General features: G+C 49.9%; 5 protein-coding genes across 13 annotated transcripts in view; 1 reads left to right on the top strand and 4 right to left on the bottom strand.

Annotated features, from left to right (window-relative positions):
* Window positions 1-4,868, bottom strand: part of GABPB2 (GA binding protein transcription factor subunit beta 2) — a 23,438-nt gene extending 18,570 nt beyond the window's left edge. For 4 of the 7 annotated variants that reach the window (XM_019625272.1, XM_019625270.1, XM_019625273.1 and 1 more), the window contains exons 1-2: window positions 3,737-4,808; window positions 60-199 (exon numbers count right to left, since the gene is read on the bottom strand). In XM_019625272.1, the coding sequence (XP_019480817.1) occupies window positions 60-167 (108 nt within the window). In that variant the 5' untranslated portion in view covers window positions 168-199; window positions 3,737-4,808. Of the gene's footprint in view, window positions 1-59; window positions 200-3,736 lie in introns of all 7 variants that reach the window. The other 3 variants (XM_019625269.1, XM_019625274.1, XM_019625275.1) reach the window with 2 other exon arrangements.
* Window positions 4,869-5,316: 448 nt separating this feature from the next.
* On the bottom strand, window positions 5,317-10,751 carry MLLT11 (MLLT11 transcription factor 7 cofactor). The gene is made up of 2 exons (XM_019625287.1): window positions 10,582-10,751; window positions 5,317-6,595 (listed from the first exon to the last, which is right to left on the bottom strand). The coding sequence occupies exon 2, from the start codon at window positions 6,587-6,589 to the stop codon at window positions 6,317-6,319; it is 273 nt and encodes a 90-aa protein (XP_019480832.1). The 5' UTR covers window positions 6,590-6,595; window positions 10,582-10,751; the 3' UTR covers window positions 5,317-6,316.
* On the top strand, window positions 10,603-17,337 carry CDC42SE1 (CDC42 small effector 1). Of its 2 annotated transcripts, XM_019625286.1 has the most exons (5): window positions 11,488-11,620; window positions 12,363-15,021; window positions 15,563-15,673; window positions 16,389-16,477; window positions 16,689-17,337. In XM_019625286.1, the coding sequence occupies exons 2-4, from the start codon at window positions 14,968-14,970 to the stop codon at window positions 16,461-16,463; spliced, it is 240 nt and encodes a 79-aa protein (XP_019480831.1). In that variant the 5' UTR covers window positions 11,488-11,620; window positions 12,363-14,967; the 3' UTR covers window positions 16,464-16,477; window positions 16,689-17,337. The 2 variants fall into 2 exon arrangements, with proteins under 2 accessions (XP_019480830.1, XP_019480831.1); XM_019625285.1 differs by lacking the exons at window positions 15,563-15,673; window positions 16,389-16,477; window positions 16,689-17,337 and adding an exon at window positions 10,603-10,964 and having other exon boundaries at window positions 14,716-14,969.
* A 1,005-nt stretch (window positions 17,338-18,342) lies between these two features.
* On the bottom strand, window positions 18,343-21,481 carry CUNH1orf56 (chromosome unknown C1orf56 homolog). Its single transcript, XM_019625284.1, has 2 exons — window positions 20,422-21,481; window positions 18,343-19,394 (listed from the first exon to the last, which is right to left on the bottom strand). Exons 1-2 carry the CDS (start codon window positions 21,463-21,465, stop codon window positions 19,374-19,376), a joined length of 1,065 nt encoding a protein of 354 aa, XP_019480829.1. The 5' UTR covers window positions 21,466-21,481; the 3' UTR covers window positions 18,343-19,373.
* A 5-nt stretch (window positions 21,482-21,486) lies between these two features.
* Window positions 21,487-26,292, bottom strand: part of BNIPL (BCL2 interacting protein like) — a 10,258-nt gene continuing 5,452 nt past the window's right edge. Inside the window, exons 6-11 of one of the 2 annotated variants that reach the window (XM_019625283.1) lie at window positions 24,793-24,975; window positions 24,487-24,589; window positions 24,194-24,325; window positions 23,127-23,213; window positions 22,838-22,936; window positions 21,487-22,360 (exon numbers count right to left, since the gene is read on the bottom strand). In XM_019625283.1, coding sequence (XP_019480828.1) covers window positions 22,324-22,360; window positions 22,838-22,936; window positions 23,127-23,213; window positions 24,194-24,325; window positions 24,487-24,589; window positions 24,793-24,975 — 641 coding nt within the window. In that variant the 3' untranslated portion in view covers window positions 21,487-22,323. The remainder of the gene's footprint in view (window positions 22,361-22,837; window positions 22,937-23,126; window positions 23,214-24,193; window positions 24,326-24,486; window positions 24,590-24,792; window positions 24,976-26,292) is intronic. The other variant, XM_019625282.1, reaches the window with a different exon arrangement.

The raw sequence follows: 26,292 nt of genomic DNA, 5'->3' as shown, positions 1-26,292 counted from the left end.
TTTAAAAAAAAGAAAAAGAGTGGTGTCAGCACAAGCTGGGAACAGTCAAGAGAGCTTACCCAGTCTGTGGTGAATGGGGCCCCATTTGCCATCAATGTTCTCACTTCATCATCTTGGCCTTTCCTTGCTGCTTCTAGCAACCTCTTCCCCAAGTCCACCAAAGACATCTTTATGCATAGGAACAAATGTTTTCAGGAAGCTGTAACTCAAACACAACGAAAGCTGCCTGTAAAACGTTTTATTGTAGAAGCCCTTTTGTACTTGAAGGTGCTTGTCAAGGTGACTATCTGGTAGGGTACTTCCGGAATTTCTACCTCATCTAATACAAACGATCAGATACTTGGAAGAGTTTCAGGCCCTAAACGATAGTTCCCTCACTTTCAATCTCCAGAAAAGTACTTTGGAAATATTGTACAACACATTACCACCTTTCTGGCTTAAGAAATCAATAAAATAGCATTTCATCCCTTTGAAATGACCATGGTAGAAATATTATGTTACATGAAATGATGAATAGACAAACCAAGGATACTGAGACTCAGGTAGGTATACGGCAGACACTTTTCCAGAAGTGAACACTGTAAGTCTGCCACTTCAAGGAAAACAATCGACAGTATTTATTGTCAATTATCAATTGCAATTTGAGCTTTCAAGCAAAAATTAGAATTTTGGGAAACCTATATCCACCACTACGAGTTGACAGCTTACTATACTTTTCTGATGAAAGTCGTGGTGATGCTAATGAATGTGAATTTTTTTATAGTATATAAAAAAACATACCAACATTTGGATAATCTGCATAATTTGGTGAACCAGTATTTTTCAAATGACCAATGCTTGTTATAAAATCATGCAAGGTTAAAAAGATTCAAAGTGAAAGACTGATCAATGGTTTTTATAAGGTAACAAAGTATAAAGATTTCATTAATATAGCTTCAGAGTCCTCATTGCAACTAACTTTTAAGAAATTACCACTTGTTGAGTTTCTGTAGCATCAAAGAATACCCACAATGACCTGAAAAAGCTATTAAAATACTCCTTCCTATGTCCAAGTACGTATTGCAACAAACTGAATGCAGACATAGATATGAAAATGCAGCTGTCTTCTACTAAGCCATAAGTTAAAGAGGCTTACAAAAATATAAAACAATGCCATTCTTCTCACTATCTCTTTAACTTGGAAGATGTACTTTACATAGAAATGTTTTATGTTAACATGTGAAAGGTTTATTATTTTATTTTAATTAATGTACACTTAAAAATTAATTTCTAAAACAGTAAATATCAATAAATATAACACAGTGGAGTCCTCAACAATTTTTAAGAATATCAATGAGTTCTGAAATCAGAAAATTTGAGAATCATTGGCTTAGGTAAATCATTCAGCCACTATGTTTTAATTTTCCAATTTGTATCATAGAGTGCTGTGCTCAAACATGGGTCCAGGAGACCAGGGGAGTTTGTTCAAAATCAATCTACCCGAAGATCGAGTCCAGGCCTGTGAAATACTATGTTCATGAGTGGAGGACGAACTTCAATAATGTCAACTGCCATAATTTAAGTGTCAGTTTTTACAACTCAAGGGAACGCTAGAGGAAAAAGAAAAAAAAAGATAGCAAAAACTTCTTACAGAAAACTGATACTTTGTATTTCTCCATGGTTATCTTACTTTTAAAATATCAAAATTGCCTTTCGATTTAATTATCTTATTACTAATAGTTCAAAACGAGAACAAATTTCTAGGTGGTTCAATGGTCAGAAATGCCTCCTTCACATTTCCTCAAATTATACAGTACAGAAAAGGTCTATCGCCAAGCCGTAACACCTCTATAGTAGCTGATCACAGAGGGAAAGAATGCCCTACACAGGGATGTTCAGAAACGTTGGCACAAAGCGAGATTAAACTATCCTCACAATGAAATTCCAGCTCTGTCCTCTACCACAAAAACAAAAACAAAACAAACAGTTGAAGGCTGAGGTATCTGTTTAAGGAGAAATCTGGTTCGCTTCACATTCCTGGGAAGCTGATACTTCTGGAAAACAAGATACTTTAAATATGTTGATTGTATCTCGCTGCAACTGGTGTCTTCAGCACCTGAACTCTTACAAAATATACTTGAGCAAATTTTTCCACTGTAGTCTGCCTTTATACCTTATCACATTTCTTTCATCACTTTGTGAGTTCATTGTATCAGTACCACTAAATGGCAACTGACCCAAATTTGTCATCCCATTCTTTAGGCCATGAAAGGTCTTATTTCTTACTATACAAAGATACAAACGTTTGAATTAGAATGGAAATAAGGTGTTACATTCATCACCTGATGTAAAAAGGTCTCCTAGAAATGTGTTCTTCAAGGCTCTCTCCTCCCCATCCTCAGTTAGTTACTCTTTTCTTTTGAGTTAACCTGAAGCATCTATCTTGAGTAAAAGTCAAGTGTATTTTTTTAAAATAACAGCATTTTGGGGGGGGACTATGTGCCATTCTGCCAGTATCCTAGGTCAGTGCTGGCAATACCCACCAGAAGAGATGTAGCCTAAGAGACAAGATAGTAGTCTAGGCACTTCTGAGCTCTCTGATTACTAAAAACAAAGGGAAAACATTCTCCCTTCCTGGATGCACCCCCACTTTCCCTATCTGTCAAGTGAAGAAACTAAACCCGATCCAACCAGCCTCCTAGGACTTTGGAGATGAATAAAACAACAAAGCACCCACTCCCCCTCCCAAACACACATACATGAGAACTTTCAATACGTGCCTTAATAATGGATGAGGTGCTTGAGCTCTTGAAAACAAAGTCCTCTATTATTAGAGAGTAATTACGTTTGTTGGTATAAGAATCTGGGTGGCGCAGTTCTTTCATTGTTATCAACGCGTGTATGAAAATAGATGCCTAGGAACATCTATCTCTATTGGACTGAGTGAGTCAAACCGCATGTTGAAAAAGTGGTCCCAGGTGGCCAAAAATGTCGTTCAATTGTTGAAGGTAAGCCCCAGAATGTCCTTGACCACCAATATGTGTGTGTGACAGAGAGACACAGAGGGAGAGAGAGAACCTTTCCGGGGGAGAGCGATGGGGTGACCTCTGCAGGCTCAAGGAAATCTGTGAGCGCAGAGAGAGCTAACGGGATGGAGAACTGGAAATGAAGAATCCAAGGGCTGAGGACCTTTTGCTACTGCACACGTCCCCACTGGGCCGCCAGCTGTACAAACAACCGTGCAAGGACAGGAGGTGGGGCCGTTATGCTCCTGTTCAGATTACTGAGTTCACTAATAATCTTTAGGCTATTACTGGGGCCAGAGCATTAGAGTCCCCGTGTTCTCCTCTATCACAAATCCTCCCAGCAAAGTTCTGTCCTTCAGGAAGACGAGTTTTAATTTGGGGCAGGAAGGAAGCCAAGGTCTCAGCCAAGGGAGCAGCCCCGGGCCCGGGCTCCGCGCTGCCCCCTTGTGGTCACCTCTGTGGCCTTGGCTTCTCTTGGTCCAGCTCCCCAGCCCCAGGTCTTACACCCACCCCCTTCTTCACCTCCTCCCAGTCCCCTCCCCTTCCTCCCAGCAGCATCCCCTTCCTCTTCGTCCCCCTCCCCCAGCTGCCCCCGCTCTGGTGAAGGGGCGCCGCTCTGTCTGCACCCAGAAGTTCGGGGCTGGGCTGGGAAGCGGTGCAGCGTCTCACAGCCCTGTCCCCGGCCAGCCCTAACGCCCCCCAGAGTCCACACATCTCTGCTTCCCTCTCACCTCCTCGTCCGGGACGCTGCCGGCTGCGCTTCCACCGAGCCCGCCAGTTTGGTCCCGTTTCTTTCTCTAGTTAAGACTCCCTGTCAGTGACGGTTACTTTTTGGCCTTTTCATATATGCATATTTGGGGGGCCTTTAACCCCCCCTCGTGGAGAAATGGAGGCAACAAAATGGCGGACCCGGAAGTGGAGACTCCGCGGATATGATTTCTGGCGGAGGAATCTGTGAAGAGAACATGATTAGAAAGCCCACATATTCATTCGAAAAGAAGGGTGATGCATCTCCGAGCCTCATCTGCTATTCACAGAAGGCCTTCTGCGGTAAAAAAGCGTGTACTTGAGACATCTTAGACGGGACTATTTAGCGCGGCGGAGGGTTGTCGATTACGTGTCTTACGTGTCGTGTAGATCCGGCAGGGGACGGACCGATGGTTTGTTTTGGCGCCAAGAAGGAGGCGAACCGCTGAAACTGGATTTTGCATCGATTCTGCTCCCTCTTGGTTGCTTCTTGGGGGGGGCCAGCCTTAGGGTTGATGGGAAAAGCTTGTTTTCCTGCCTCTACCTCGGGTGAAGCGGTTTGGGACGTTCCTGGCTTTGCGCGAGAATTGAACTCTGGTGCCTGACGGACATAATTCCAGTTCCAGCCTGAATGTAAGGACCCCAGAGCCAAGCTGTCAGCGCGAAGCATCAGACAAATAACGGGAGCATGTGGTGGGGTGGAGGGGTGGGACGGGACTGGAAGACGATGGAGCGTGAGTTTGCAAATCCGTTTAAGCGTTTTATTTACCGAACCATTGATTCCCATCTCCACCTACCAATAGCCATGACTTTAAGACAGCAAGAAGTCGGGAAAGAAGCCCTTCAAAAATAAGTAAAAACAGGAAAGGACACATCACTACTCCATTCTTTATTAGAGTTTGGCTTTTGGCGTTGATTTTGGTCTTTCAAAGCCTATAGGGGAGATGTATGCGGCTCTCCCTTTTCTGAACGTACCTATATAGACCTTGTTCATGTAATCTTTAAAGTATTTACAGCATATAGCCCAAGTACTGTCCATATTAGTATTTACGGCTTCCCTTTTTGAGTCAAAATCTTTGTCTTATTCTTGTTTACATCCTCTTAAATTCTGGCTCAGTGTCTTTCATATAGTAGGCACCCAAAAACTACTTGTAGTCTTTTTTTTTTTTTTAATGAGGCGAGATTTAAATAAGCAGATAGATAACATATTTGGGTGAATTCGTTTATTTTCTTAGGCATCTAGGCTGAGATAAGAGATTTCGTTCTACAGGTGCTTTCTGAGGCACCTAGAATTACTACACTAAATATGTTGGTAGTCAGTGGGCAAGCAGAATAGTAGTTGGTTGCAGCTTTCTCCCTAAATGATATTTTTAAGTTGATTTCACCCTTTTTCTTGTCACCTACTTGTTCAACCTGAAGTTCATCATTTTAATGTGTAAAGGCTACTCAAATCATTCTTCCTCGAATTGAATATTAGATAAAAATATATAAGCTGAATGTGAACGCAAGGCTAATTTTTGAGATCTGTACTGCTTTCCTGTGACGAGAGGAAACTAGACTTCAGTCCTGGGATTGAATATCTTTATTAAAGAAATGAGTAAATGGCAGCACAAATCCGCAGTGAGAATTTTGGAAAGAGCGGGGATAGGGTGTAGGGTCAGAATGTGATTGTTCATTTCATGGTCTAGGTAGCTGAAGAACTGTGCACGAGGCCCATCGATCAATACCACACATCACAACTGCAGGAGAACAAGTCTAAAATTCTAAGGCCCAAACCCTATGCCTTTTAGAGACTGAATCAAAATCTTACAAATTATCGTAATAGTAAGAGCATGTTAAGATTTGAAATAGGGATTTTCCTCAGCTAGAAGTTTTCAACCCACATTTAGGGGCAAAGTTGTAAAGTGAGTAGGGTTGAAGAAGAAACACCCTTTTGAGAGAGCATAGCTGTATCTCACATGCTTTGCCACTTTATCCTATTTTCATTTTCCATGATATGAACACCCTCGCTTTATACATTCACTACCCCCAGTTTCTCTGCGAAAGAGTGTATTACTGAAGGAGCAGAAACAAAAAAGCAAGAGTCAGCACCTCAGCCTTTTAGAAATCCTACTGTCTCAAATAAATAAATAAATAAATAAATAAAATAAAATCCTACTGTCTCATAGCAGGTAATCTCAAATTAAAACTTACAAGCTATTCATGAAACCTTTAAGAAATATTTGTGTTTACTGTCCTGGAGTGGGACAGTAACACCAGTTACTCGCTGGTGCCCCCATCAGGCCCGTTTTTCCGGAAATAATGTGGAGGGAGGGGCGGAGGAATCTCTGTGACCCAGTACTCCATTGTTTGAACCCTTTGGGGCTTGAGGGCTTTCAAGAGAAACTGATAAGGAAGATAAATAAATAAATAAATAAATAAATAAATAAATACAACACAACTCTGGCAGATTCATCAGCACCTCAACACGAGGGAGGGGAAAGAGCAAGATTAACAGGGGAAAAGGGTGGAAAGGAAGACAGGGAAGACAAGTAGGGCCAGGTGGGGGGAGAGAAGTCTCGGGCTTAAATCAAGTCCAATTCAAAGGCATGGATGCTGGCAATGGGGGCTCTCCAGAAGTTGAAGGTGCTGTACTCGAGGAGGGCATCCCCTTCAGGGTTGTTCTCCTGCTCTGTTCCGGTTGCTTGCCCGGTCATTTTGCCAACGTTGCTGTCCTCGACCTTGTCGGTGGACGTATCTGACAGGCCCAGGCTTTCCAGCTCCGACAGATCCAGCTCTGGAATGGGCATCCTCCAGAAAAGAAAGGAGCTGTACTGGCTACTCACAGGGTCCCTCATAACTTCCTAGAAAGAAACCATTTGTCAGTCTTCGCGCTACAGCAATATCTCTGTGGCCCGGGGCCTTTCCTTACTTAGAAACTGTACATCCCCATTTGCCTCTGTACATAATCCAAGTTCCCTAGGACAAGCTTCAGGAACCCTTCCTCTAGTACCATTACCTAACTTCTCCCCAACTTGGAATGACTCATTTACTGCCTACTGCTTCATGTCTATCTTTTCTTTAGTTTATTTTACAGTGAGTTTTTCTAGGACCCATCAGCTCCAAGGCAAGTAGTTATTTCAGTCTAGTTGTGGAGGGCCCAGCTCAGTGGCCCATGTGGGGATCGAACCGGCAACCTTGGTGTTATGAGCACTGCGCTCTAACCACCTGAGCTAACTGGTAACCCCTTCAAGTCTATCTTGAGTCTGGTTTTCAAGGTCTTCCAGAGTCTGGCCCCATTCTTTCTAACAGTAGTATCTTCTCTGCTAGTTATGCTCATTCCTGTCTTGCTCAACTCTCTCCACTCCATCTGAAAATACAACCCAAGTTTCAAGACTCCACTCAAGTCTGTAGAGAAATCTTTCCCCGGAATGCCTATTAATATTCGCAAATACATGACTTGTTCCTGCCTTTGGTTTAATAGGTCATGGTACCTCTGAAAAGGGCTTCCATGATCTTTCGGCCTTCTATTTTCCTCCCTGCCTTCTAAACCCTACTATAAATTCACCTCGTCCAGGACTTCCTTAAATGTACTCAGCTCCATCTACCCTATTTATTCCAGCATCTCCTCCAACACCCCATAGAGTTTCACATGACTCTTATCAGTTTGGGGTTACGATCACTGTTAAGAGTCTTGTATAGGGATAGTCTTATCTTCTTCAAGGGACTGAGTTTCCCCGAGGGAAAAAACCAGTCTACTTTGTACTTTCTTCACAAACTCTGGGCTTTGCACACAAAAGACATTCAAGGCTGCTGATTCATTTTCCCTCACTATTGAATACAATGAGTACCTGGCCACTCCCGTCTAATAGTCCACAGATAAGCCTTAATAGCCTATCTAGTTCTCTGTAGCCTACCTCCCCAGGACAAAACCCAGGCACTACAAGAATTTGCCTATGCTATAACACGTCTCCTGTCTCTTTTCTCTGATCCCAGCGCTACAATCTACCTGATGATAGAGCAAATGGGTTGGAAAGTCCAGATAAAAGTAAAGTTTAGGTTGGAAGGAGAAGGTCCTTTAACAGAATTAGACACTTTTCCATGCTTTAACAAGAACTTCTGTCACCTTCTCTGCCAATCCCACTGAGACCCTGATGTTATAAGACTATGAAACTCCCTGCTGCTTACTGGCCAAGGGAAGAAGCAAGAAGCATTAGGTGAAATGTTCCCAAAAGAGCAGAAAGAACATTCCACCGCCGCCAAAAATAGAACCCCATTTCAAAAGGCTTCCTCCAGCACACTCCACTGGCTCTCACCAGGCCTTGAAACTCCTACGAGTGGCCTTAAACAGCTTCCAAAATGTCCCCATATAATGTGTCAGGTGAACATGATAACCACTACCGCACAGAAACTCTATAACCCCATAAAGAAGTGAAATGTCTCCACTAAGGCAGAAAAGAAAACCTTAATCTAGAACACGCTTATGTGTGAGTATAGCGGCTTCAGCAGTGGTGAGTGGGTAGAGGAGGATGTTTTTCACATTAAAAGTGAGTTCTGAGTTGCACTTTTTCTTCTTAGGTTCAAGCCCCAAAATAAACCCTGGGAACCGAGCATTACTCAGCAGAAAAGCTGCTTCGAAGGAGCCGATGTAGGGACTGAAACAGGGTGGGAACATGTTGGGAAGGTGAGGTCATCGTCCTATGATACTCAGCTCTGATCATCTCCATAGTAATTTGCAGAGACATGTGCACAGAAAGAGCGCTACCAAAAAATGGCAGTACCTATCGACCAACCAACCCCAGCTTAGGTCGGTGACTACAGAGATCCTAAAAGCAAACCTCAGGAGTCAATAGTGTTACTGACTTCTGCCCACAGGGATTTTTAAATAATATTGCCAGTTATTCGCCTACCTACCTGGCTTCTTTTATAGCCCCTTCCTTACCAGTCCCCTCCAGAGCAAGCTGAGTATATAATGCTGGGCAAAAAAAAGAGGCTCATTAAAAAATAGAATCATAAGGGGGGAAAAAAAACCCACACACCTTTAAAACTAGAAAACACCTTGGAAATTCTAGTGAATTGTGAAGTTTTCCAGCCAGTTTAGATAGAACCCAGGTCTCAAAACTCCCAGCCTGATCGTTTTTTGGTGTGTTGTACACAAATAGCTGCCTACAGCTTTATATAATCCAATACCAATATTTTCAAAACTTTCCAGAATTCTTAGTTCCTGAAGAACAGATATCCAGTAGGTTAGGTGCCGATTGTTCCTGTGATTCTGATCCGAATGGTGAAAATGCAAAAGGCAATAGACAGCAAGCTAGAATCTGAAACGGGAAAAGGCTCTTTGACAAGCTGACTCCTTTTTTTTCAGCCAGCCCATGTGTCCAACCTGTCCAGACAGTCCGAGTGTCTGGCAGAGCTTCTCTTGCAATTAGAAAAGCCAAGGGAAATTTCACGCAACACTAACTTAAAAGGCCTAAACTCTCCAGCTGTGTCTCAGAAACATGAACAGAGAGTACCAAATGCATTCCAGAAAGACACTCGGACAGCATTTGTGGCATTTAAAATCAAGTGAAGAACATTGCCTACACAGGAAATTGGAGCTAAAATACCCTTTACGTTAGTAATGAAATTTTAAAATAGTATGACTTTAATTCCCAAGTACGCAAATTGTGCAAAAGGTCTCTTTGCAGCTAGCTTTCTCTTCCCCTCCCCAATATTCACCCACACCTCATCTACCTTTATCTCTCTCATTTACTTATTTAAAGGGCTTGGACAGCGCCTTTGTACCACAATGTATGCTCAATAAATGCTTCCCTTTAGCCTTCATTTTAAATCACGCAGATATTTTAGGTAATTTCTAAATAGCAGTCTATTCTTAGGGATACATGATTAGCAAATATGTAGTATAAAAAGACACGCTCTCTCTGAGCCACACAGACACACCCAAATACCCTTTGTCCAGACCCTCTGTGGGAATCCAGGGCCTACCCAGCCAGGCCTTGCTGTGTCACGCTGCCACGGTAGCGGGGAAGGACCAGGGATGCTGATGAGAGGGGATGGGCGCTCTCTGGCATCCCATTATATGAGCCTCATTCTGGGTGGGATTTTCTTATTAGCCATGTCCTTCCCCCACCTAGTCCACTGAGCTGCAAATAAGCGTTCCTTTTCCAGAACCTGTCCCCATACCTAGCTCTTGGGGGCTTCACTGATGATTTCAATATGGGATCAGGCAGTTCTCCAACACGGAGGTCCCCACCGCCCTACCTCAAGCTGCCTTTCTTTGGAGCAAAGGTTTGAGGCGGGGAGGAGGCTGTTAACAGAAAGGTGAGGATGAATCTCAGTGTTATCTCATATCTCTCCCCCCCAAACTCTTCTAGGAGTGAGGGTAGACACACGAATAGAACGCTACAGAAAAAAAAAAAATTGGAAATACGAGGAAGTAGGAGTGAGAGCCATACAGCAGGACTAGAGATTCATCAAAAAACTGGTAGGACAAATTACAGCTTGAAAAGGAAGACACAGATAACTAGCCTGAAGATACTAAAATACACAGGACAATAAATCATAGGCAAATAGGTGCTTGAAATAAGGAGATAAATACTGAGAAATGATAACCACATATACATCGTTAAAAATTAATGTCTGTGTCCGGGATTATCATGGATGGAGATCTGAGCGAAGAGATGTAAACCGGTGAGCAAATAACTACCCGTTGTTCATAGTCGCGCCGTCTTTTCTGGTGAACGGTCCCCCAACCTCATCCTCATTTGGGGTCTTCAACCTAACCTGGAGCAACTGCTCTTCTATCTTTGCAGCCCCTGCCCCCCGCCCTCCATCCGGTTTATTTTACCTGTTATCAATGAATCACTAGCGTGTTCCGAAGATGGAGGGAGGACGGCGGGGCTGCGGTGCCTGCTCGGGGCTGGAGAGACAGCAGTGGGGGCTTCGCCGGCTTTGTCTTCTCGCTGCCTCTCCCTCTCCCTCTCCCGTGAGTGAGTCGGTCGGCTCAGCCTCCCCCTGCAATGCAGCCCCTCCTAAGACGGGCGGAAGAACTCCCCGCCCCTCCCTGCCTGACTCGGCTAATTCAAACGATAGGTTCCAGAGCCCGTTGGGGAGAGAACCCCGGGGAAGGCATCTCCGGAGGCTTACAGGTCTGCACAGTAACTGCCCGGCTCTTCAGCGCGCGCGTGCTGACTGGGGGTGCAGTGAGCGAGCGGCTAATTGTCCTCTGAGGTGCGCTTTATGGGTTAAAAATCTTAACTCTAGGCAACAGTGGAGGAAGAGTGGCCCTTCCGTCCCCAATTTAAGGATTTCACTTACGAAGTGTTTTTGAGAATCAGGACAACTCTGCCTCCCTCCCTCCAATCTCTACTCCTCCCGACTCGCCTCCCCAGTGGGCAAATACACGGGGCCCTGTTCCATTTGGGGTAGAACACAAAAGACTGGGCGGGGTGCTTCTGAGAATCTCGCAATTGGGTCGGTGGGATAGAGGGGCTCCGCTTCGTTTTGCCTCGCAATGCCTGGCGCGCGAAGGGAACGTGCGATTCCGGGGGACCCCGCCTGACGTCCCGCCCTCATCCAGGGGTCCGCATTCCGCGGTCCGCCCCGCGGGGGCGGCGGCCCTAGGGGGCTTCCCAGGCCGCCTCCCACGGCCCTCCGGGTGCAGCGCCTCTTCAGTCCAGGGGGGAGCTGTGCGCCCGGCTCCCAGCCGGACGGGTTTCGTAATCGCGTCGCCGCCGTTTCCGCCCTCCGCCAGCCCCACCTCTGCCGGCCCGCCCTCGGCTCCCCCACCGCGTCGAGGAGCGATCCCGGGAACCCCACACTGGCGGGCACGGAGCGGGAGCCCCCCACCAGCTACAGCCGGGCGCCTCGATGTGGGAGCAGAGCAGGTGAGATCGTGGGGCTGGTCCCCCGCCCGTGCGGCCCCGCCTGCCCTGCCGGGCGGCGCCGCACCGGATACTGGGGGTGGGGGAGGAGGGTGTCCAGGGCTGTGGACAAGCTGGATCGGTGGGAAAGGGGTGCGCTCCCTCAGTAGCCGTCCCCATCCACGGTCGTGCGGCGCGCAGGCCGAGGCCGCTGAAGAGCGGAACAGAAAGAAGGGACTGGGAGCTGGGGGAGGAGGTAGGGGGACAAGGTCTCCGGGCCTCACCGACCTCGGTGACGGCGTGCGCCAGACAAAGTGAAGCTGAACTGGGTCCTGGAAGGTCTCGATCTGAGACGGAGGCAACCACGGAAGCCAGTGACAGAGTGGAAAGGAGCCCCAGAGAGGCCCCAGTCCTAGTTCAGGTTGGGAAGAGCAGAGAATTCCTGGGTAGAGTTGGGGAGGGGGCAGAAATGGAGCCTCTGTGACTGGCATGACTGAATATATTGGGGATGGGGAGCTTGGGGCCTCCTTCTGTTTCCTCTTGTGTCCCCACCAGACCTTACCTGGGGAAGGACATGGTTGGTGCTGGGGCACAAGTCTGTCACTTGCCTTCAAAGTGGGGCCCAGCTCTGCTTCTCTAGGACCCCTCAGCAGGCCCCCCCCCCCCCGGAGGTCTCCACAAGAGACCAGCTGCAGCCCTGGGCTTATAGCCAGAATTGCCCACTCCATTTTCTTAATTCTCTCTTTCTCTTTCTCTTTCTCTCCAGCTGCTTCCTGTGAAGGCTTGTCAGGCAGCGGGTTGGAGGCCTTGGGGCTGGAGGCAGCAGGGACTGGGAAAACCGGTTTGGGGCTAGAACAGGACCGGGGAACTACCTCTGCACATCCTTCCTCCCCGGAACCTTTCTCCCATCCCTTCTGCTCTTCTGCTCGCTCCGCAATGGTTGTGAAGCCCTTCCTTAAGCCCCAGTGTGACCTTGGAGTCTTTCCCAGCTCCAGTCACCCTTCCTATTTGGATCTAGGGCCCAGTTCTCAGCCCTGCTTGGCTGTCAGGATATGGCCGTAAGTGATCCAATCCTGAGCCCACCTGCTGTTTTACCAGCTCCTGCCCCTCAGCTGTGGGATTGAAGTAGTGGGCAGCGGATTCGGGTACCTCTTCCTGGGCTTAGCAGCTCAGGACTTCATTTTTCCTCAGCCCACTCTAGGTATTTTAAAGAAGGGGAGTGACAGCCAATCACTCTTCCTTCCTTCCTTCCCTGGCCTTGTTCCCCTACCCTCCTTCACCCTGCCCAGTATTCTCCGCATTCTGACCCCACCCCCAAGCTTTAGAGACCGTTGTGTCCTATGTCCTGGGGAATGGAATTTCCTGGTCACTTCTCATCATCATTGGTCATTTCATGCCAAGTCCCACACACACACTTTCCCTCCACCCATTTCTGGCCAGGTCCCTGGAAAAGGAACAGACACGTCCTTGTTTCCTCCACTGCCCCTTTCCCTCTCTCTCCTCCTCCCCCTTTTCTCTCCTCTCCCCTCCCACCCTCCACTTCTGTCCACTGAGCTTTGAGCAGGGAGGTATTGGGGAGAGTCCAGTCTCAGTACAGCCTGTCTAGTGGTGTTGGGGGTTTCCTCTGATTCTTCATTGTTTTCCTCCTCCCGCACCCCCCGCCTCCAACCCTGACCACCCGCCACCATCACAGCCAACCCTGTGACTGACTTCCCCATTGACCACAGCTCCCCTCTCTGTCCAACTGTGCTGTGACTTCCGGCCTGTACCTCCCCTCCAGTGGTGGGAAGGGAAGTAAGAGGAAACCCAGACTCCTGGGTCCTTCCCTCCTCAAGAAGCTGTATCTCGTGTTTGTGTGATCTCATCTCAAGGCAGTTAAAAAAATCCCCCTCCTTTCTTCGATCAGTCTAGGGTGCCAGATCCTCAGGGTTCCAGGCCTGGAGGGCAGGGAGTTTCGTATTCACACTCAAGTGTAATATTCATGAAACTGCCCCGTTTGGAAACTTCGAGGCCGCCTGTTCTAGGATGGGGGCAGATGTGTTTGCGGATAGAGGAAACCTAGGTGTGCCCTATCCTGGCTCGCAGGAATGAAAGGTCTTCCTTGGACGCTAATGCTATTGGAAAGTTCCTTGTGTCTGGTTGGCTGATGATGCTTGGGGGTGGAAGTGGTGAGGGGGGAGGAGAGAACAGGTCACAGCGTAAAGGGAGGAGGGAGGGAGGCAAGCAGGCAGGCCCAGGGCCCTATGAGCAGCATGGCACGATAGGACATGTGAAGAGGGTGGGGAGGCTGGAAAAGATTTCTCATGGGGCAGCAGATACCTGGCACAGGTACCTGCAACCTGTGCACAGATGAGCCATGCAAGGCACACACGGGGCTCTGGCCATGCCACGAGTGTGCAAACAGGTGCCCACGCTGGCAGGCGTGCAATGACACAGGACACAGAAACAGAGTGTGCACAACCTTCAGGAAGGAGCTCAAGGTCAAGTAATAAAGGAACTGCTAAATATCTTTTGGGAGGGGCTGGAGCTTAGCGGAGGGAAAAGAGGCGGAACAAGGTCAGGGAATGGAGAGGGAAGACAGCCCTAGCTGCTGCAAGTCTTCCCGGGGTCCCAGCTGCTACACTTAGTCACCTAGGCCCTAGTGGTCAAGGTCTGGAAGAAAATGTTAGGTGTTCAGAGTCAGGTAAGGAAAGAGGGAGGGACCACAGGGTGGAGGCCTTGTTTGTGAGAACAGAAAACCACCATTTCCTCTTCAAAGTCACTTAGTGTGCTCCTCCCCTCCTGCCCTAAACCCAGGAACAAAGGAGGTGGAGCTGGTAGCACCCCCAGACTGTGCTCATTTCTGCTGTCCCTTGGTCCCCTCCCACCCCGTCACCCTAAAGGCTTACAGCCCCCTTCCGCTCCCTTGGTACCAGCAGCTACTGCTCCTTAACCCTTGGTGTCCTCCTCCTCTTCCTCCTGAGGGTCCAAGTGTGAGGTTCTTCTGTGTGGCGAAGGTTAGTGTTGGGTGCAGGACTAGGGCCTGTAGGGACGGCTAGAATATGGGCTCATCCTTAGGCTTCTCAAGGAGGGGGTGGTTTCTCATTAACCTGTCCTCTCTCTGCTTTCTGCTCATTCAGGGTTCCACAGCTGAGGAAGACATAGCCTTGGGCCCGCCCGCCCCGCCCTCTGGCCTTGGTCTGAGACACTGACCTTCACTGCTCAGCTCAGGGTTCCAGGGCCTCGCCTTTCTCTGGCCTGGTGCCCGTGCGGCCGAGTGCGCCCAGGGTGTTGTTAACACCTGAGGGAGTGAGCAGTGGACAGTCAGGGCGCCCGAGCAGGAGCCCTCTGGGGCCTCAGGCTGAGGAGTGAAACTGGAACCAGCGGGGAACATGAGTGAATTTTGGCACAAACTGGGCTGCTGTGTGGTAGAGAAACCCCAGCCGGTGAGTGTCCCCACCCCCACCCGCCACACAGAAACCAGGTACCGTCTACTGAGGTAGACACACCACCAGGGATCTGCCTTCTGCCAGGCACACTTCCTGCCTCTCTCTGGCAGGACCGATTCTGTGGCCTGACAGGTGTGTGTGTGGGAATAACGGGGACTGAGTGGGAGAAGTGACTAGTCCTGGCTGTCTTTCCGGCTCCTGTCCGTTCTGAGCTGGGCAGGGGTTGTAGGTGGAGCTTACTACCTGTCAGCTTTCCCCATTGTTTTCTCATCAGCCAGAGGTGACTCTGACCTGCCCTTTCTTCGTCCAGTGTTCGCTCTGCAGGCCCCTGCCCTTCCCACTCTGCCCGTGGCCTCTGCTGTCAGTTGTTCTGGCCTTGCCTTTCACACTCTCGTGATTCCCCTCTTAGGACGCCATGTCCCCTTTCCCACCGGGCCCTTAGCTCTTCCCTTCGCGGTTTTCAAGGCTCTTTTCCCTTCCTCCACTGGCACTGGAGGAGGGGGTTTTCAGACGTAACTCCCCTATTTCCTCGAAACAGAAGAAGAAGAGGAGACGGATCGACCGGACCATGATTGGGGAACCAATGAATTTTGTCCACCTGACTCACATTGGCTCTGGGGAGATGGGGGCTGGAGACGGACTTGCCATGGTAACAAGGGAACGGGGACAGGTTGATAGGGGGTTGTGGCCCAGGACTGTTCCCCTTTTTGAAAGTTCAAGGAGGGGACATAACAAAATACTCGATGGGGAAGTAAGAAGCTAGGCTTCTAGTCTTGGTCACCAGCTGTGTCATCCCGAGACCTGGCATTTGAGGTCTCTGGCCTAGGCACCCCGCCCCCCATCTTTACGGTTAGCAGATCATTCTTCATTGAGATGGGGGGTATATATGTCTTTAAAAGTTACATGGATGGCTTTTTCCAAAAATCATACCCCTTCCTTCTGTTCACCAAGAACTGCTGTCTCAGTACCACAGTAAGTCATGTTGTGGCTGGGAATGTGGGGGCCGGGGAAGGCCGAGCCCCTCTGTCCTAAGCCAAGTCTAATATGTGTATCTGCTCTCAAAATAAGGGAAGTGGGCCTGCAGATAGTGAAGGAGTCTTCTCACCAGTTGTGAAACTTCGATAAATATGAGAGGGCCCTTTGTGAGGGGATCTTATTTGTAAAAGACTCATTTTATGGCACCCTCGCGAAGGTCAGTGTGGAGGGAGGCAACGAAGACTGCCCGTGGAGGAATGGTGGCGAGTTTTCAGATGATTTTATTGTCGAGGAGATGGGGTCAGCCTCCTCCGGGGAGGACGCAGGGGCGACCTCTTTCTGTGCGACATGAAGACTCATGGAGGGTTTCCCCGTGCGCTTCTTCACAGACAGGCGCAGTTCAGGAGCAGATGAGATCCAAGGGAAACCGAGACAGGCCATGGAGCAATTCTAGGGGCTTGTAGCCCCAACAGGGATGGTGAGTGATGCGAGAAACCGCCCCCAGCACCCGCTGGTGCCTCAGGTCCTCCACGAGAACGGGAAGCCAGCGGGGCAGAGTCAGGAACAGGAGGCAGGAAGGCAGAGGGTCAGGGATGAGCAGGCAGATGGGGGTGGAGTCTGCACGAGGCAGGGCCTTTCTCCTGAAGGCCTTGGTTTCTTGGAGGCTAATCTTCCTTTTTTTAAATCAGGTTCTGCTGTCTGAAGCCTCCCTCTGTCCAGCCCAGAAGAAGTGCTGCCCCCACCAGATCCCTCCTAGAACCAGTGCCCCCGGGGCCCCTTCTCCCCTCTCTGCCGGATAGTGCCTCAAAAGGCTTGGGGGCTGGTCTCCCTTTACTCCCTCTGGCTGTAGCCCCTCCTGGAGATGGGGTGAAGGCAGCAGGACTGACCAAGCGACTACTGGTTGGCCAGAGGGGCGCAGCTGAAGCCCTGGACACTCTCAGATCTGACATGGGCGTTTCTGGGAACCTGGAATGAGTTCCCTGCTCCTGAATGACGGTCTAGGTGCCACCTGTTTTTAAACTCTTAACCTGGAGCTCCTTAAGTGGCAGGTGGGAGAGGTTCCCAGAGCTGAGACTGGCTTTGCCGAGCAGCTCCTGCCTCCCTGCCCTCGCCTCCTCCCTCCCGGAATGCACTGACGCCGATGTCGGCAGGGGCTGGGAGGGTGACCACTGCCTGGGCGACTCTCTCTCCATCTCAGACCTTATGCTCACCGCTCATCAGTATCTCTCTGCCAGAACCAGCGTCTTTCTTTAGTTAGGCCTCTATCCCTGTTTCTGTAGCATTGCTAGCTCCCCAGCACCTTTCCCTTTTTTTAAATTAATTAAAGATTTAACTTAAGATGAGTTCTCTTAATTACCCCCATCCTGCTACTACCTCTGTCCTTACCTTGTTCCTGTTAGGAGCCTTACTTCCCACTGAATAAGAGTTAGGGTAAGGGCTGGGGGGGGGGTCTTAATCTGGTGACGTTCCACTTAAGCCTTGGGGACCTGGCCTGCCCTCTGCCCACCTCCCTGCCGGCCCAGGTGAGAGGAGGAAGAGGGACCTGGCGAGAAATGCCTCAAATCCAGGAGTTATGTCTCAGGGTGGACTTCTGGACCCTTGAGGAAGGGAGGTGGGGAGGTAAATGGGTTGAGAAGAATCATCTGTGAGTTTAGGGAGCTTAAGATCCTCAGCCTGGGAGCAGGGAGACCCACAGAACAAGGTTTCTCAACCTGGACACTTGGCATTTTGGGCTGGATAATTCTTTCTGTGCATTATAGGATGTTTAGCAGCATCCCTGGCCCACCCTGGTTAGGACAACCCAAAAGCATCCCCAGACATTGCCAAGTGTCTCCTAGGGCGCAAAATCACCCCCAGCTGAGAGCCACAGCTCTCAAGGCGAGATATTTTTCTCTTGAGTGAGTTCCACCGCCACCGTCCCCCATTCCGTTATTCATCCTAAACCTAGATGAGCTAGGCTCCCTTGGAAAGTAGGCTTAGTAGGGCTGCACAGTTTCCAAACAGCTCTTCATTCTGTGGCTTGTGCTTGCATGGGTTGTCTCTGCTTCTCTGTTCTTGCTCTCAATTGGAGGGGTTCCTGCAGTAGAGGAATGAATGGGGTGTGGTGGGCTTGGGAGGAGGGTGTGGAACTGAAGCAGTAGAGCTGTGGTGAACACCCAGCGTCCCCGCCCCAGCTTTAAGCCCTATGTCTGTGTCCTAGTCCTGGAATCAGACACAGGTAAGACTCAGGGAGTTTTGTCTGAAGACCAGGTCTCCTTCCCCGCCAGGCGGAAGAGTCTGCTTTAGGTGGGAACGTATCGGAGGAGCAGGGTCTTCAGGCACTTTGTTTTCTCAGGTGTTTCGGTGTTTTTTGTTCTGGTCCCTTCCTTGTGGGAACAGGACAGATGAGCTCCTGCCTGCTCACATTAGCTCGGTGACAAGGAAGCGTCCTGTTTGATGGTGGTGGGGGTTTCAGGAATGTGGGAATTAGGATCCACTCAGCCGATTCCACCATCCCTCCTGTCTGCCCTCCACATACAGCGACGAAGGTGTACTTTTTCCAAGTTCAGTGTATCTCCTGAAGTTTTTCACGGTCTGAGATCGGTCCTAGAGACACATTCACAATTTATGTTCCAATCTAGCTAGTTGTTCTGGAAGTAGCTCAATAGCCCGAGGGTTATACTAGATCTGAAGGGTTGACAGGATAGGGTAGAGAGATGGGGACCCCTGGAGTCGCTGGTCACCCTGACCTTCAGCCTTATTCTAATGCCTATTTGGACACATCTTTCCTTTGGTGCTCTCTCACCTTTTGCTACCTTCTCTAATGTGCACGCTGCCATCACTTGAACAATATTTAGAGTGATGGGAATGGGTTTGAGAGTCATAATTTATATCAAAAATTTGTTGGACTTTTAAATACATTTTTCAAATAAAAAAAAGTGTAAGCAAAATAGTCTCAGACTAATCACTACAGGTGTGTGTTGGGTAACGTCTAGAAAGTGGCTGACGTGGGGCTGTGTACCTTTCTGAGGCGAGAAGGTGGCAAGACCACCATCATCCAAGGGCTTGCTTGCATCCTTGTTCTTCCTGTTCCCTTCTCAGAGCATTCACCTGAGATTTTCCAAGTCTCTAAAGAAGCACTTGTTTAAAAACAACTTGGGCAATGAGGACGGTGAACAATATCAACATTTTATCTGAGGGATGGGGGAAGGGCCCCGGCCACATGCTGTTAGCTACACAGTTCAGTTTTAAGGTTCATGAAACTTGCGGCCTCTCCTCCCTCAGATACATCTGTAAAAAGACACGAGACCAATGTTTTTTCTAGTTTTGTTTTTCTGTACTAAAAATATCCGGTGGGTGCTAGGATTGACACCTCCTTGCAGGTCAAGTGGCCATCACCTCTGGTTTCTGTCTATCTGGGGAAGGAAAGAAAATAGAGAAAAGGGGAAATGTTACAAGTCTATTTCTTTTCCCTTCCTTGCTTTATGTCCCTCTCCCCACAAATCCTCCTTCCCATTTATGCTTCTCTTACATGTTGAATACCATTGGACACAAGGAGAAAGACAACAGAAAAAGGCAAAATGACCAAGTGTACTTTTTTTTTTTTTTTAAGCTGAGCCATCCTGCTACCTGTTGGCAGCTCAGCGGCAGCTCAGCTCGGGCCGGGCATCGAACCACTGTTGCTCAGAGCTCAAACTCTTGAGCGAGCTCTTAACCAACTCAGCCACTCGGCTGGCCCCCAAGTGTACATTTTGTCCCTCACCTCTTCCCAAAGGTCCCGTCATCCTATCAATTGAGAATATTTCATCAGGTCAATCAGAGCCTTGGATGGCTCTTGGTCAAGGAGAGCACTGTCCTTCCCTGAGAATTCTCAGATTGCTGGGAATAATCCCTAGACAGTTCTTTGGGACAGTGGTCCAGAGCAAGCGTAGTAGGCATTAGCATCAAACCAACCTGGCTTAAGTCCTGCTGTGACTGCCACTTACCAGCTTTGCAAACTCCTATTTCTTTATCTGTGAAGTGGGGGATACTAGTACCTCATGGGGGTGTTGGAGGGCTGATTCAGGGAAAGTACACAGCAAGACCTCAGACACTGGCTGTAGTTATTAAACTGCACAGGTAAGCTGAAAACTTAATTATCTTCCACCTCCATTAATTATCTGCGCATGAAGAATTCTTTATGTATCTACAATCTTAACAGCTTGGTCAGTCATCACCTGATGACCCATTATGCATGTTACCTAATAACCAACCAGCAGTTCAGGAAATAACTGGTGGAATCTATGGCCAGCAAGATGGACAGACCAATGCACATTACGAATCAATAAGCAGACTCATAAGGAACAGTTGTCACAAGCACACTGGCTGCTGAGCCACAGGCTTTGGCTCTCAGGACTTTTCAGATCCATCAACAAAGGCCCTGGCTCATCGCCAAACACTTACTGGTTCCATCTCTGTGAACACGGTAGAGAGGCTGTTCCAAATGTCCTCCAGCCCAATCCTGACCCGCCTCCAAAAAGCAAGGGCTGGGCTGGGGCTGGGGAAGTGCAAGGGCGTGGGTCTGAGTCTGCTGCTGAGGGGGGGGAAGGTGCTGGTGGTGCTGGTGGTGGTGGGCTGGGTGGTGCAGCTGGCATCAGAACAGATGCTGGAGTCCAGGGGGCACTCCTCACGATGCCGGTCGCAGGGACATTGACGGTAGGTGCAAGGCCGGTGCTCCGTGCGCAGTTGACTCAGCGCTCCAACTCGGAGGCGCCCGGAAAGGCCCTGCAGCTTGCCCGCGCGGGTCCGGCTCATGGTGCCCGACTTGCAGTGGCAGTGCCACGGGCCCCAGGGCATTAGCATCACCCGAAGGTCTTCCGGAGGTGGCATGGCTGTGGCCAAGCGTCGCGGTGAGTGGCGGGGGGTGGCCCCTGCTGTTGTCCACTGGGTGAGGCTGGTGTCGGAATCCTCAGTCGACCTCCAGCTGGAGTGCGGCAGGCTCGTGGTGAGCCTGTATTCCGGCTCCTGGATATTTGCGGGGAACCTGGAGCTGGGACCCGCAGCTGTACTGGGAACCGTACTGGGAATGGAACGGGGAACAGGACTGGAAACCGGACGGGGAGCCTCTGATCTGGCGCTATTCTTATCGGCGTTAATCACAACCCCCTCCTCCAAAGACCCATCCTCATGCTCCCACGAACGCGACCCGTTGACGTCCGTGGACACCGTGGAGGCCAAGAGCTCTGCAGCGGCTGGGCCTGCCAGGCGGTCGGCAGTGGCCACGACGTCGTCCTCATCCTCCATTGTTACCCTCCTCTTCGGGGAGACCGGGGTCCGGGCGGTGGACCGGTAGTTGCGGGTCATTGGACTCCCGGAGCGGAAACTGACCGGCTGCGTCCCGGTCGTCTCGGTCGCCCCAGTCGAAGTCAGGCCTTGGGCCCCCGCCGCCGCCCGGGACCCCAGACTCAGCAGCAGGGCCCAGAGCAGCGCGCGGGCGGCGGGGACCATGGGGCTGGACGGTGTGGGGCTGGGAGGGAGGCCAGTGGCCGAGGCCGGGACTCCTATCTGCTCTCCCTCCCTTCGGCTCTGGACCCACCGGGTCGTTAGAACTGAGGCCCGCGGGGGAGGGGAGCTCTGATGCGCGCGCCACGCCCCCACCCCCGCCCCCAGGCCCTCTGCCCGTGGCTCCCGCGGCCCCAGGGGCTCGGCTAAAAATCCTGGGAACCCCCGCAACAAGAGCTCCGCCGACAGACGGATCCTGATGCAAGGATCCTGGGAAAGAGTTCACTTCCTCGGCGCAGAGCTTAAACCTCTCATCGCAGTTTATTCACCGCTACAGGTCTGAGTCGACCACACAGGACAGAAGAACAGGCTTTGAAAACACGCCTCCCCAGGCTCATAGGCAGCAGACAGAGCTAAGAAGGAAAGGGGGGCGTACGGCTCTCCCAGATTTAGGGAGGGACTCCTGGCCCTGCCCTTCCCATCCACCACCCTTCACCTTCACCTTCACTGCCAGGCTACCCAGGTGGAAAGGACTGCAGCTCTTTCGTCTACAGAAGACGAGATGGCTCCGAGACAACGGTTCTACAGCTAAAGCAGGACTCAGAACCACAGCCTTGCACTTCGCATACCAAATGCCACCCTATGGACCCCCACTTCTGAAATAAAAGTCACCCAGCAGATCAGGTTCCAGACCAGCCCTGCTTTGAAGGCAGGGTCATGGAAGGAATGACACCCACTGAGATGTGAAGATCCAGGGGTCCTGGGGGTGAAAAAGATGTTTACACAAGAGCTCAGGTTTCAGGGTTTGGTGCAGGAAGATGGGTATCTTTGCTTAGTTCTAAGGCCCTTTATTCCGGTCCTACGCTAGGTTCCTCCGGAGCCATGCAGATCCTGGTCCAGCCTAGGAGAGAAACAGAGAGAAAGTGGTACAGGAGCAGGACCTGGGATTTACTCACTGGTCTGGGGAGAGAGAAGCCAGGTGATTGGAAGAGAGAATACTGGGTGCTTGAGTGGGTCATATTTAGGATTCTTTGCTACCTAGCACTTCTCCCGGACTGGCCAGTCTCTCCCACTCACTGACAACACCTCCCCTTTCTAATTTCTAGGGCTGGTCTGAATCTCCCTTCAATTCAGTGCTGTGGTCATTCCTTTAATCCTTGATGTCTCAGCACTTATATGTACAGCTTTTCGTTTGTCCTTTTTGGGTACAGTAGTGCCCTTCATTTCTTTCCTGGGTAGCTTTCCCAGCTACCTCGAAGCACCTGAAGGCAGAGCCCCTGGCTTTCAGTTGCTCTGTATCTCCCCCACGGCATTAAGAAAATAGACACAGGCTTTACACATCCCGCCCCCGCCCTTTAGCCTTCAGCTCGGGACTCACTGTCTGACAGCTTCAGGGATGTGGATCTGATCCAAGGAGATGAGTTGGCTCAGCTCTCCCAGGCTGTTCAGAAAACGGATCTTGCGTGTAAACTTGGAACTGAAAAAAAGAAAGAGGACAAACCAAGTGTGTGTTGTACCAGGAAGGGGACTCCTGGAGACCCTTACAAAGGACAAGGGGAACAAGTAGAGTGCTTAAGGCTAGAAAGAGGTGGGATGGGGGCAAGTTCTCTGAATCCTGATTTTGAAAATGGGGAGGAATGGGGACACCCTGTCCCCAGAGCGAATACCTGATGAAGGGCCGAAGCAGCGCCAGGAGCGCCTTCATGGACCACGTGGCATGGACAACCACCAGGGTGCGCAGGTTTTTCCGGAGCCTGAAGAAGAAGATGAGGTCATCCTATTCCCCCCCCCACACACACACTTTCATGCCTGAAAACCACGTGGGGCTATCTTCTGTCCTTTCATTTCCTTCACGTCTCTAATTTCTAGATTTCTCCGGCAACTGGGTCTAATCGCCATTCTTTTAACTGCCATCTCAGCTCCACCCATCTTGTGCAGCCCTCCATGCTCATTTTTAGGAAGCTCTCTTCTCAGAACCCCTCAGCCTGGCCTCCTCCACCCCATTTCCCTCCTGGGCCCCACCCTCGCGTAAGTTCCTTTTGTACACTTCTCCATCCCTTCATGACCAGGCCAACTTGTAAAACTCCAGGTAAAGAAGACCCAGAAGGAGGGAAAAAAAACCCCAAAAAACCAAAGGAGCAAGAAAAAGTGAACAAAGAAGACGGAAGAAAGAGAGGGAAAAAAGAAACATGGGGGGAAACCGATGTGTAGGCGAGGGATGCAGGCAGAAGAGGCAATGGAATGGAAATGGAAAGAAATGGCGAGACCGTGAGAGAAGGACGGGTGCCTCCTGTGCGCCAGGCAGAATGTCGCTTCGATTGAGTTGGTTTTCACAAAGGCCCAGTGGCAAAGGCATCTCATCGCCATTTTACAGACAAGGAAGCCGAGTCTCAGAAAGGTTAAGTGACTTGTCCAAAGTCACACAGCCAGGAAATGGTGAAGGTAAGATTTAAAACTAACCCATGAAGTAGAATAATCCAGGCAAGTATCAGGCCGCTGCACGAGACTGACAGAATAAAAACAAAGGGCACAGGAAAGAAGGAAGAAAATTTAAAAAAAAAAAAAAAAGATTTGAAACTAGATTGGCCTGACCCTAAGAGAGGACAGAAGAAGGGAGAGGCTTGGAAAGGGGTGTAGACACAAAAGAGGAAGAACTAAATGGAAGAAGAAAGAAGGGAAGGATGGAAGTGGAAAGAAGTGAGCCAGAGCCGCAGCCCCTCGGCCTGAGGCTCACCGCCGGTCCAGAGTCCGGTAACACCGGTGTATCCAGCTCAGACGTGGAACTTGGGCCCTGCTGGTGCCTCCACTCAGGTGAACAAGCACATAATTCTCAGCTACCAGCAGCTCCAGGGTTCCCACCATGTACCTGCGGGGACGCAACTGTCAGGGGAGGTATGTGTTTGGGTGATGGGGAGTGAGCGGGACGTTACTGTAGACTCTACAATCAGCTACTGGTCATGGAAGGGGTTTCTTTTGTAGGTTTCCCCCCTAACATCCACCTGGGGCCCTTTGGGCCTCCCACCTCACCTAAACAAGTGTTCCATGACATAGGTGTAGTTGGGGATGCTGCCTCTGGGTAGATAACAGGAAGCAAAGAGGATGACAGCATTGAGGCCATCACCATGGTAACCTGGGAAAGATAAGGGGAAGATTCATCCAAGCAACACATATATATTGACAGACATGGTTAGGTGGAGGGACTCGGAGGGTCTCTGGAAGTTACAGGAAGGATGGGGAACCCAATAACTGGGTTTCCAGCATAGGCAATTTAGTCAAGCTGTCACAGTCCTTACTCACCCCCCCACCCCCCACCACCACTATGCTAACCATTACCTCCGTGGGAAAGGATCTTCTTATAGGGTTCAATGACTGTCATGTCCACTCGCTGCTCCCGCTGGCCAGTTCGGAACACCCTCCAGCGATGACCACTTTCACCAGCCTCATCCCACACACAACCCTGGCCCAGCCTTTCAGCTGCCTCAGTGGCCCCGAGGCCCTCTGCCCGGGGCAGCTCGTCTAAAACAGAGGGACGGGGAAGGGTCAACAGGGCAAAATACACACACCTTCACTGTCTTGTAACTTCCCCCGTTTCCTAGTTTATTTCTGCCCCCCTCATTCCTCAGTTTCTTCCCCATGACTCTAGCCCTAGTTTGCACAATACACCCAACCCCTTGCTGGTTAGTCTCTCCTATGACATCATCCTCACATTTTCAGCAGATGGTGGCCCTGAAGTAACCTTGCACTATGGAAGGTCAATGGCCCTTGCCAGTGTCAGCTTGTTTTGTCTTTTTCCAGACTCTCTATTCCTCTTTCTATGCTTTTCTTTGGGTGAGTTCATCTAGTCCCATGTCTTCAATTAGCAGCAGTAAGGTGATGACTCCCGGGTTTGCCTCTGTAACCCAGGCGTCTCTCCTGACTCAGACCCACACCCCTGCATGCCTACACTGGACACTTCTACTCGTCTCTCTGTCACCTCCAAAGTCACCAGGCCCAAAATGTAACTCAAATTCATGCTCTTCCTCCTCTCTCATATTTCCTTTCTGGAGAAATGACCGCTTCCTGCGAGAGAAAACTGTTCATCATCTGAGACTTCTCTACCAGCCCTCGAGCCAAGTGGGGCCTGGGTCCTCTTCCGTCCACCTCCGTTACACTCTTTTATCACTCTTTCCACTGCCACTGTGCTGGTTCAGCTTCTTAGCATTCCTCACCTGGCCTGTTCTAGCCTCCGAACTGGTCTTCCTGCCTCTAGTCTGGTTTCCATTTGGCCTTTGACACCACTGCCAGAGTAAGCTTTCTTTTCTCCCCAACCTTTTTACTCAAATGGCAATCTGTTATGCCTGCCTCATCTTAAAAATAGTTGCCTAGTACCTATACTTAGTATTCCATTGGATGGCTGCACCGTAATAGGATTAATACCCGACTTTGGGACCTTTAGGGTGTTCCCAATCTTTTCAGAGCGATTAATTCTGATCATGTCACTCCCTTGATTAAAACCATTCAATGACTCCCCATCTAAAGAGAAAAGATAAAATCTAAACTGCTTAGCAGGGCAGCAAGAATCTCTGTGATTTGACCTTGCCAACTTAACATGGCACTATCTTTTGTCATTCTCTCTTCACCGCCCAGCCCTTCATATCTGAGATGTGCTAATATAGGGGGGTGCCAAAAAAATGTATACACACGAGGGGCCGGCCAAGTGGCGCGATGGTTAAGAACTCGCTTGGGATGCCAGAGGGCGCCGGTTCGGATCCCACATATGAGGGCCAGTGACACTGCCCTCCACAGCTAAGATGCTGAACAACAGCTCAGCCTGGAGCTGGGCTGCCATGGTGA

The sequence above is a fragment of the Hipposideros armiger genome, unplaced genomic scaffold, assembly GCF_001890085.2.
Source record: "Hipposideros armiger isolate ML-2016 unplaced genomic scaffold, ASM189008v1 scaffold_621, whole genome shotgun sequence".
NCBI classification, from domain to species: domain Eukaryota; kingdom Metazoa; phylum Chordata; class Mammalia; order Chiroptera; family Hipposideridae; genus Hipposideros; species Hipposideros armiger.
The sequence above is the reverse complement of the archived record's forward strand: the minus strand, read 5'-3'. Positions and strand labels throughout refer to the sequence as shown.

Excerpts from the sequence above, each read along its gene's own strand:
- MLLT11 (XM_019625287.1), bottom strand. The coding sequence starts at position 6,589 with ATGAGGGACCCTGTGAGTAGCCAGTACAGCTCCTTTCTTTTCTGGAGG.
- CDC42SE1 (XM_019625285.1), top strand. The coding sequence starts at position 10,615 with ATGGAGGGAGGACGGCGGGGCTGCGGTGCCTGCTCGGGGCTGGAGAGA. Across the intron at positions 10,965-11,487 it reads GCGGCTAATTGTCCTCTGAG|CCCCACCTCTGCCGGCCCGC; the intron begins GTGCGCTTTATG and ends GCCCTCCGCCAG. Across the intron at positions 11,621-14,715 it reads TCGATGTGGGAGCAGAGCAG|GGTTCCACAGCTGAGGAAGA; the intron begins GTGAGATCGTGG and ends CTGCTCATTCAG.
- CUNH1orf56 (XM_019625284.1), bottom strand. The coding sequence starts at position 21,465 with ATGGTCCCCGCCGCCCGCGCGCTGCTCTGGGCCCTGCTGCTGAGTCTG. Across the intron at positions 19,395-20,421 it reads TGTTCACAGAGATGGAACCA|ATAGACAGAAACCAGAGGTG; the intron begins GTAAGTGTTTGG and ends TTCCTTCCCCAG.